Source organism: Trematomus bernacchii, unplaced genomic scaffold (genome assembly GCF_902827165.1).
Source record: "Trematomus bernacchii unplaced genomic scaffold, fTreBer1.1, whole genome shotgun sequence".
In the NCBI taxonomy this organism is placed as follows: domain Eukaryota; kingdom Metazoa; phylum Chordata; class Actinopteri; order Perciformes; family Nototheniidae; genus Trematomus; species Trematomus bernacchii.
The window spans coordinates 8,497,635-8,508,856 of record NW_022987567.1 but is presented as its reverse complement, the minus strand read 5'-3'; the positions used below and the strand labels follow the sequence as shown (position 1 = coordinate 8,508,856).

The window sequence follows — 11,222 nt, the reverse complement described above, 5'->3', positions numbered from 1 at the left end:
GCAGAATTTATTTCATGTCAGACCTCAGGGAGCGTTTGGGAGCTCAGTTGCACCCACTTCTCAGCAGCAGATAGATAGAAATCAGCTGTCGTCATGTTGCTGCTTTCCGACGAGTGTAAACCCTTTACCGTTCTCATCAAGTCTTTAATTAATCTGCTTCCTACATTGTAAGCCTCTTAGTCATTTCTCCCGCCTTATCACACTGGAAACGATGTGAGAACTCTTGGATAGGACAAGATAAACATGGCTGGATGTCTATGAATCCGAGGGCTGAAATCTGAGCGGCCTAATCCAAAACACACTCCAATGCCAACGTTACACTCTGCAGACGTTTGAACATGTGACGTCTCAGGAAGCGACATATCTTCACGTGTCCTATATAAGAAGTCAGAGAAGTGTAATGCATGCAGACTTGACTTTTACCTCATAAGCATTGTATCGTGCCTGCAGTCATATAGTGACTCATGGTTTTACGTAACAGGCAGAGCGTTTTGGAAGGGGGATCGCTCATTAAAAAATGATCAGGGGTGATTTCAGAGAGGATTAGATGGTGTGTTTGCAGGATATGTGAGTGCGACAGGGATAGGGTTCAACGAGGGAAACCTGAATGCCTTTACGATAAAACTATACTGTCAGATCAAGTCTGAAATGTTTCTTTCATCACAGCAGCTCCATTTGCAACACCAAACAGGGACAAGACATGATACAAGGAAACAGACATTTAATATTACAATCACTGAAAAAACAACATATTCCAGACCCTCTAACGTACAGTACATTTCACCAGCGATTCAACTCTGTGTGTAATTTGAGGATTGACTTGATGCAAAAAGGAGCGCTTAAGTCTAACGTTTACGCTCGTAGTAAGTAAAAGAATCGGCCAATAGAACAAGTTCACATTTTCTTGGTAAGATTTCTTGAAATAAAATAGGATATTTAAGCACACGCGCACACGCGCACACACACACACACACGCACACGCGCACACACACACACACACACACACACACACACACACACACACACACACACACACACCACACACACACACACACACACACACACACACACACACACACACACACACACACACACACACACACACACACACACACACACACACACACACACACACACACACACACAGTCTTTTACCCGTGATATGTCATCTCAATGCTTTTCAACAGAAGACATTCATACCATACCGGACAGGACATTGAGAACTGTGGGACCTGCAGGGACTGCGCCTGCATCATCTACAGGTACGTGGTGTACTTTTCCTCCACTACATGTATTTAATCCCTTTAGTTACTTCACAGATGTGGATGAATGATGTGAAATATAATCAAGTGTTAAATCAGACTTTAGTTCCACCTGGAGTAAATCCACAAGCTACCCTGCAGTATACAAAGTCATTCAAACTAGCTGCACCTTTACCAGCTTTGAGAACACTTTCATGATCAATCATTATAAAACATATCATATATATTATTCTGAAATGGACCAATCTGCACAATGACTACTTTTACTGTCGCTACTTTCACTATATTTTGATGAGAATACTTTTCTACTTTTACTTGAGGAACATTTTGAATGCAGGACTTTTACTGTAACAAGAGTATTCCTACACTCTGGTACTTCTACTTTTACTCCAAGTACAAGATCTGAGTACTTCTACCTTTACTCAAGTACAAGATCTGAGTACTTCCACTTTTACCAAGGACAAGATCTGAGTACTTCTACTTTCACTCAAGTCAAGATCTGAGTACTTCTACCTTTTACTCAAGTACCAGATCTGAGTACTTCTACTTTTACTCAAGTACCATATCTGAGTGCTTCTACTTTTACTCAAGTACAAGATCTGAGTACTTCTACTTTACTCAAGTACCAGATCTGCGTACTTTACTTTACTCAAGTACCAAGATCTGAGTACTTCTACTTTTACTCAAGTACAAGATCTGAGTACTTCTACTTTTACTCAAGTACAAGATCTGAGTACTTCTACTTTTATTCAAGTACAAGATCTGAGTACTTCTACTTTTACTCAAGTACAAGATCTGAGTACTTCTACTTTTACTCAAGTACAAGATCTGAGTACTTCTACTTTTATTCAAGTACAAGATCTGAGTACTTCTACTTTTACTTCAAGTACAAGATCTGAGTACTTCTACTTTTACTCAAGTACAAGCTCTGAGTACTTCTACTTTTACTCAGTACAGATCTGAGTACTTCTACTTTTAATTCAAGTACCAAGATCTGAGTACTTTCTACTTTTATCAAGTACAGATCTGAGTACTTCTACTTTTACTCAAGTACAAGATCTGAGTACTTCTACTTTTACTCAAGTACCAGATCTGAGTACTTCTACTTTTATTCAAGTACAAGATCTGAGTACTTCTACTTTTACTCAAGTACAAGATCTGAGTACTTCTACTTTTACTCAAGTACAAGATCTGAGTACTTCTACTTTTACTCAAGTACAAGATTCTGAGTACTTCTACTTTTACTTCAAGTACAAGATCTGAGTACTTTCTACTTTTACTCAAGTACAAGATCTGAGTACTTCTACTTTTACTCAAGTACAAGATCTGAGTACTTCTACTTTACTCAAGTACAAGATCTGAGTACTCTACTTTTACTCAAGTACCAGATCTGAGTACTTGGCTACTTTTACTCAAGTACAAGATCTGAGTACTTCTACTTTTACTCAAGTACAGATCTGAGTACTTCTACTTTTACTCAAGTACAAGATCTGAGTACTTCTACTTTTACTCAAGTACCAGATCTGAGTACTTCTACTTTTACTCAAGTACAAGATCTGAGTACTTCTACTTTTACTCAAGTACCAGATCTGAGTACTTCTACTTTTACTCAAGTACAAGATCTGAGTACTTCTACTTTTACTCAAGTACAAGATCTGAGTACTTCTACTTTTACTCAGTACAAGATCTGAGTACTTCTACTTTTACTCAAGTACAAGATCTGAGTACTTCTACTTTTACTCAAGTACAAGATCTGAGTACTTCTACTTTTACTCAAGTACAAGATCTGAGTACTTCTACTTTTACTCAAGTACAAGATCTGAGTACTTCTACTTTTACTCAAGTACAAGATCTGAGTACTTCTACTTTTACTCAAGTACAAGATCTGAGTACTTCTACTTTTACTCAAGTACAGATCTGAGTACTTCTACTTTTACTCAAGTACAAGATCTGAGTACTTCTACTTTTACTCAAGTACAAGATCTGAGTACTTCTACTTTACTCAAGTACAAGATCTGAGTACTTTTACTCAAGTACAAGATCTGAGTACTTCTACTTTTACTCAAGTACAAGATCTGAGTACTTCTGCTTTTACTCAAGTACAAGATCTGAGTACTTCTGCTTTTACTCAAGTACAAGATCTGAGTACTTCTACTTTTACTCAAGTACAAGATCTGAGTACTTCTACTTTTACTCAAGTACAAGATCTGAGTACTTCTACTTTTATTCAAGTACAAGATCTGAGTACTTCTACTTTTACTCAAGTACAAGATCTGAGTACTTCTACTTTTACTCAAGTACAAGATCTGAGTACTTCTACTTTTACTCAAGTACAAGATCTGAGTACTTCTACTTTTACTCAAGTACAAGATCTGAGTACTTCTACTTTTACTCAAGTACAAGATCTGAGTACTTCTACTTTTACTCAAGTACAAGATCTGAGTACTTCTACTTTTACTCAAGTACACGCCATCTGAGTACTTCTACTTTTACTCAAGTACCAGATCTGAGTACTTCTACTTTTACTCAAGTTACCAGATCTGAGTACTTTCTACTTTACTCAAGTACCAGATCTGAGTACTTCTACTTTTACTCAAGTACAAGATCTGAGTACTTCTACTTTTACTCAAGTACAAGATCTGAATACTTCTACTTTTACTCAAGTACAAGATCTGAGTACTTCTGCTTTTACTCAAGTACAAGATCTGAGTACTTCTACTTTACTCAAGTCCTAGATCTGAGTAATTCTACTTTTACTCAAGCACCAGATCTGAGTACTTCTACTTTTACTCAAGTACCAGATCTGAGTACTTCTACTTTTACTCAAGTCCTAGATCTGAGTAATTCTACTTTTACTCAAGTACCAGATCTGAGTAATTCTACTTTTACTCAATTACCAGATCTGAGTACTGTTCTGCATGTGAGCAGAGAGAGTGCACTGCGTGTCTCGGTGCATCTCGCTGTCGTTTTGCGTCTCGTCACTTTTGGGAGTTTTCACGGCTTGGTAGGATTGCCTCCTCTGTGAGGCCGTTCTGCTCTGTGAGGCTGCCGGTTCCAGCACGAACATGAACGCTGTGTTTTTGCTCTTTCACCCCATGACCATTGTGTCAAAAGACTAAACAAGTGCATTTTGGGATGACTTGCTAGATCTATCAAATCCTATGTCATTGTAATAATAAACTGCTGTTCAATGTATTGGTCTAGATTAGCTTTAAAAAATGCATCTACTACTCAAACAGGTGCAACGGCCCAAAACACTTAGGAGGAACGCACTGCAGTTTAAAAAATATGCAAATAAAAAAACACTAATGTGCCAAAACACATGCAAATGAAACGGGGACACTAAAGAGTGACGCACATTCAGGGATTATAAAGTTGGCCCGCTGTCACTGTTGTTGGAAACTTACCTAAAATGTTTTATGGTCTTATTTTATCACATGACTTCTGATGTTATCGCACGCCACCGCTGCAAACACACCACCGCTGCAGGTCTCATCACTTAACAGAGTTATTATTTATTAAGCCTTATCACACACACTCTCTCCCTCTCTCAGATGTAATGAGGTGAGCTCGAACGCCAATTTAAATCGTGCACCCGTGTGCCCACTTGGTTTTCCTCCCCTCCCCTTCCTGTCTCTTATTCTACACACACAGATGCATCAAATACAGGAACACACACACACACACACACACACACACACACACACACACACACACACACACACACACACACACACACACACACACACACACAGTCATTCTTCTGGGAGATTTGAAGTGAAATCAATTCATAAACAGGATTTCACACTTTGCAAGAGGGTGAATAAAAATAAAAATATGCATTGCTATGAAACTGAAATCCCTGTCTAGTTGTCAAAATTGCAACAAATTGGTGGAAAAAGCCAATTTTGCTAAATGAGAGGAATAAGGATGACATTGGGAGTGCTTATTATTCTTTTAGTGTCACCAGATTAAACTGTGAATCCTGACACACGAGATAAGTATCCTACAGTAAAGAAAATATACACTTAATGTATTCTTTGGTTTATAAGAAGCTGCAGCAGTGACACTAATATAGGTGTGTGTGTGTGTGTGTGTGTGTGTGTGTGTGTTAAAATGAGGGGGGTTTGTAGTAAGGAAGTGACAGTTGTTCAGCTTTATAATCCTGAACATCACCAAGCGCTCCGTCCCAGCTGCGTGCGTCACTCTTTAGTGTCCCCTGGTCTCCCAGCTGTGTGCGCCGTCACTCTTTAGTGTCCCCTGGTCTCCCAGCTGTGTGCGTCACTTTTTAGTGTCCCCTGGTCTCCCAGCTGTGTGCGTCACTCTTTAGTGTCCCCTGGTCTCCCAGCTGTGTGCGTCACTCTTTAGTGTCCCCTGGTCTCCCAGCTGAGTGCGTCACTCTTTAGTGTCCCCTGGTCTCCCAGCTGAGTGCGTCACTCTTTAGGTGTCCCCTGGTCTCCCAGCTGTGTGCGTCACTCTTTAGTGTCCCCTGGTCTCCCAGCTGTGTGCGTCACTCTTTAGTGTCCCCTGGTCTCCCAGCTGAGTGCGTCACTCTTTAGTGTCCCCTGGTCTCCCAGCTGAGTGCGTCACTCTTTAGTGTCCCCTGGTCTCCCAGCTGTGTGCGTCACTCTTTAGTGTCCCCTGGTCTCCCAGCTGTGTGCGTCACTCTTTAGTGTCCCCTGGTCTCCCAGCTGTGTGCGTCACTCTTTAGTGGAGATGTTTCTAAATGTGTTTCGGCACATTTGTGTTTTTATATTTGCATCGTTTCCGAATCGGCAGTTATTTTCTCCTAATGGAAGTGTTTGGGTCTTTTGTACAACGTTAGCCACCGTTATTATTGCTCGTACAAGCTTTGTTATCATTAAAAAGTTTAACAATGACTCTCTACTTCCTGTGTGATCCTCTAGAGGGCACTTATCGAGGAACAGAGCGTGTGTGCAAAAGGTTTTCCAGCTAGTTATTGATCTTGCTGATGATGTGAGTCTCATAAAGAAGTGTCGTTATGTGGTTATAGCAGTTCTCTGATTATTAAAACGTTGTGTAAACTCCTCAGAGGGGTAACGCCAAATCATAAATCTGAGAAAGCATAACCAAATGACAGAAGCCAGGATTCATCATCAGTCTCTTTAATTGTGTACTGGAGAGTATGTGAACACCGAGGACTGATTGCTTTCTGTGATTTGACTGTGCGTGTTTCTCGCCTACACACTCATTTCTTATTTATTACGCTGGAGCGATAATAAGGTGTTTTCTGTAGCTACAACGTCATCCATATTGACCTGATTGTCAAACAAATTACGTCTAAATTACTGTACACCGCGTAAATTATTCAGAGTAATCCGGTTACTTTGAGTTATTTATTTATGGTGTGTATAAAAACCTCATCAGTTAAGAAACGGAGAAGAATGGGATGAGGAGAAGTAGAAGGATAATATGGAAGAGTGTCTGCTCAGGAATGAAGCACTTCCTCATAGAGAGAAAGTGAAATATTACACTTCATATCACACTACTGTCAGATGAGGACTTATCGCTCCATCTACCTCCATCCGACATGCTGCTTTCAGGTGTGACAAGAGGATTTTCCCGCTCTGAAAGGGGAGGAGATTTCCTTTTATCCGAGGCTCAAGTTGAGCTGAGGCTAAAAAAAGAAAAGAATTGGCAGTGATGGAAAAAGAAAAGATAAAATGAAGCCCGGGAAGGAGTGAGTGATGGAAAAGCCATCAAATCTGACAGGACAGATTCCATCAATTAAAAAGCCTCTTGAAGAAGTCTTAGGCCTAAAAGCACAGCTCAGCACATCACACAGGATCAATCTGGAGGAAAGGCTCAGATATATATAAATATATATATGAAAAGGAAAAGAGAGAATTCTTTTCATGCAGGAATATTTTGTCCTCGTCCAAAACCTGATGTCACACAGCTGTGTATTAAAGATGCCGTAATCATATATATATTTTCATATTAACAGTGGATCAAATGTGTGGTCTTTGTGTCTTTCAAATCTTTGTTTTCGTTTTCTGGACGGCAACATCTAACTTTCATTGCTCTCACACTGTTGTTTTAGTCTGAAGAAAGCAAGGATATGAACAAATAAGTATATATTAATTGGATTTGAGCAGATATGTGCTTTGAACAGCAAATATAAAATGTATTAGGGCTTTCTACTGTTACAAAAGAGTGTGTGGTCAGTGGTGATCCTAGAGTCGGTGGGGGCCCTAGGCAAACATTCACTGGGGGCCCCTCGAACCAGCTTTTCATCACCACACACAGCCGACAGCACCCACCCCCCCCCCCCCCCCCCCCCGGAGCGGAGCAAGGCAACAAAACTTAAAGGGGACCTATCATGCAAAATGCCCTTTTGTACGTCTTTTCTACATGAATATGTGTCCCTGGTGTTCCAGGGAACTCACCAAGTGTCAGAAAACACAACCCTCTCTATTTTCCTCCATACCCAAATCTCTAAAAAAGGGGCTGCAACGGATCTGATAAAAACTGATCCAGATTTGAACACTGTCCTGACGTCAGGACGGTGGCGCTACGGCTATTGGGCCAACTCCACCAATCAGGAGGAGACAGCCACGGCCATTGCCGTTCGAAAGCGCTGGAGACGCTGTAGTACATATGCCAGGCCTGTAGGTGGTGCTGTTCTCACTGAATCAGCCCTTGCAAAAACAGAGCTAAAAAATGTCAAATTGAGCAAAATGAGGCATGGCTAAAATGCATGATCTGTTTGGTATTTTGAAGAAGAAAAAAGTATAAATATACCTTATACAGTATAGGTATGGTCCTATACTATATTATTCAAATATAGCATGATAGGTCCACTTTAAGATGAGAAGCAGCATTTGACGGCGCGCTATGCATGGGGCCGCCTTGAGGGGGTTTCCCGACATGTCGTTGCAGTAAATGAAAGGGTGTTTCATGTTGGCGTTGCTGTGGACCTTCTTAATTTACCTTCTTTGGGGGCCCCCTTCTGGTCCGGGGCCCCAAGCAGTTGCCTGCCTTGCCTGTTCGCAAGGAGCGCCCCTGTGTGTGGTAGAGAGGAAACACAGGGATTTTAGCCTCTGCAGACCATTTACATGCACTAAAACCTGTATAACACATCAAAGGAAAGGGAAAACCCAAAAAAGCATAATGGGGCCTCTTTAATTTGCATGCTAGTTAAAAAGAAATGGCAAAATATGAATTGCTACGGACAGTATTTTAAACATTATCAGTTAATTCCCCATGATACTTATACTTCCTGTTTAATTATGCAACACACTCCATCAGGATCTACGTCAGTGAGGACTCCTTTTACACTATTATTACTATTTGAAATCTTTTAAAGCCACTGTGTTTCATTTTTTATGTGGATGAATATTTCACTGCAGAGTTGGGCATTTGTTTAAAAAAAGGAGAGAGAGAGAATAAGATAAGAAACGTTTGAGATATCGAGAAGTATCGGAAGTCCCTCAGTGGCAGCCATGATAAGATCTGTTTTAGTAGGAGCTTCGAAGCTTCCTTTATAACCTCCTTTAGCTTAGGAAACACTGGACGAAGGGAAAGGAGAAAATGCTGTCCCACAATGCCTTGCAGTTGCAGCATTTACCGTCACACAACATTCAGCCGTTTGCGGAAACAACCGATCGTGACCGAGAAATGATATCATGAAAGTTAGGGTACTTATTAACGAAGTGGTACCGTAACTTGCTAAAGTGCTTTGTTTTGAACGTTCATCACTATAATAATAATCAAAAGGAGAAATATGAATGTTACTTTTTTACTGAAATGATCAATTAAGTCAACATTTCACAGTGTTTTTGAGCTGTGTGGGGTTTCTTAAACGTTTTAAAACATGTTTGAATGGTGATATACACAGTGACAGATGTTAAGGCCTATTAAGGTTATAACAAATACAATTGTATTTATTTTCAACAATCATACGTATTGGGATTCATGTGAATACGTGTGGACCGGAGGGTGACAACAATAAGTTTCACTTCACTTTTTTAATTAAAGGTCACCTATCATGCTATTTTTAGGCAATAGCATAGGTCTCAGATATATACAAATATATAAAAAACATGTCTATGAAGTATTTTGCTCAAAATACCAAACAGATCACCCATTCTAGCCATGCCTCATATCCCTCTATTTCACTTCCTGTTTCAAAAGTGCTGATTTTGGGTATAAAGCTTAAAAAAATTAAAATTTGATAAAAAATAAAAAAGGAGGGGTCTGAGCTCATGCGGGACCCGGCAGCTACTGTCTAAACTAAATACTGCCGTGATGAAACGCCATATCATGGATTATCAAGGATTATTTCTGAAACAGTATGGAGCTCAAAGGCTTTCTCTCTTGCCGGTTATACCACAAGGTGAGTTCCTTTTTATTTCCTGCTTCTTCACACACATGCTCTCCAGTACAGGTTAGCTCTGAGTGTTAGCGATGCTAATGTAAACACCGACCATATTACGTCCAAAACAGTCGGGCATTGTTTCTGATAGCAACGTTTCTGATAGTGCCGTGGGTCCACATTTCAGATATTACGTCATATCGGACGCAAATCTGGATCAGCTCCGTTGTAGCCCCCGTTTTTAGAGATTTGGGTACGGAGGAAAAGAGAGAGGGTTTTATTTTCTGACGCTGCGTGAGTTCCCCGACACACCGGGGACACATGTTGATGTATAAAAGACATCAAAAAGAGCATTTTGCATGATAGGTCCCCTTTAAGTTCCAACCTAATGAGGATGATATGTTCCACTGTTGTCCATGTTCATAAAGCCTATAGAACAACACCATAAGAGCACGATGCAAAGTATCTAGATATCTTACGGTAGTCCTCTGTACAGAGAACTGTAGTTTCCCCACAGCAGACGCACATTAAAGACATCATAAATACGTTGGATAGTGTCAGTGCAGTCGGATTCTCTTGAGGCCTGGTCGTCTTTTCCTAAGTCCTTTTGAATTCTCCTATCCACTATTCCTTAACCCCGTGACGTATCACACAGAGGTCAAGGAATAGTGGATAGGAAAAGACGATATGAGCTGATTCTTTGACTATTCAACATGTCCCTTTCCCTGGAACCGACTTCCTGTTTTTATCAGGGAGGCAGACAGTGTCCAACATTTTAATAGTGTGCTAAAAACCTTCCTTTTTAATAAAGCCCATTGTTATAGAGGTTTAAAATGTCCCTATGTTTGTCCTGAGTCTTACATTTTATGGTATTTTATTTTATAGTTTTTTACTGTATTTTATCGTTTTATTCTGTATCTATTTTATTCGCAATTCACATTCTATACAGTATACACACTTTTCTTGTAATTGTATTTATCTCGTCACACTGTCATTTATGTTTGCTAATCTTTGCAACCCCTTGAGACAAATGCCTCTTGTGATATTGGGCTTTATACTGTAAATAAACTCTGATCTGATTTGGTGTTCTCGTAATCACAACACAGCGTCACACGATGTGGAGATGTCAGGAAGCGTTGATTCATGATGGGTGTGTGTTGGAAATGGCGCGTGATGACTTGTTTCTGTGGGCGCTGTCACACAATGTTCATCTCAAACCCCCCCCCCCCCGATGGATCAGTGTTTGTACAACGCATTCATGTTTATACCACTGATGTGAGGAGGCACTCATTGACAAACAGGATGCTTTAAAGCAGGTCGTCTCATTATCTGAACTATATTTGACCAGGATTAGGAGAAAGCAGCTAACTGGAAAAATACTGCTCCAAAAACAAGTAAAAGAATAATAAAAACAAGGGTTTTTTTGCTTGTAATATGTAAACAATCTGCCAAAAGAACATGGGAAAGTTAGCTTGGTAAGATCTCTTGGAATGAGAAGGGATATTTAGATAAATCAGATCTTGTAATTAGCTGGGGAAACTTATTTTGAACTGTATTTTACCAGAATCAAGAGGTGTTGTGTTGTAAAATAAGCCAGAAATGCTCAAAAGTTTTCGGTTTTC

At 40.0% G+C, this 11,222-nt stretch overlaps 1 protein-coding gene across 2 annotated transcripts in view; it reads left to right on the top strand.

The window, feature by feature from the left end:
- LOC117478779 (mucin-2) overlaps positions 1–11,222 on the top strand; it is a 62,008-nt gene that overhangs the window by 19,572 nt on the left and 31,214 nt on the right. The window contains exon 3 of one of the 2 annotated variants that reach the window (XM_034125682.1): positions 1,191–1,262. In XM_034125682.1, coding sequence (XP_033981573.1) covers positions 1,191–1,262 — 72 coding nt within the window. Of the gene's footprint in view, positions 1–1,187; positions 1,263–11,222 lie in introns of both variants that reach the window. The other variant, XM_034125681.1, reaches the window with a different exon arrangement.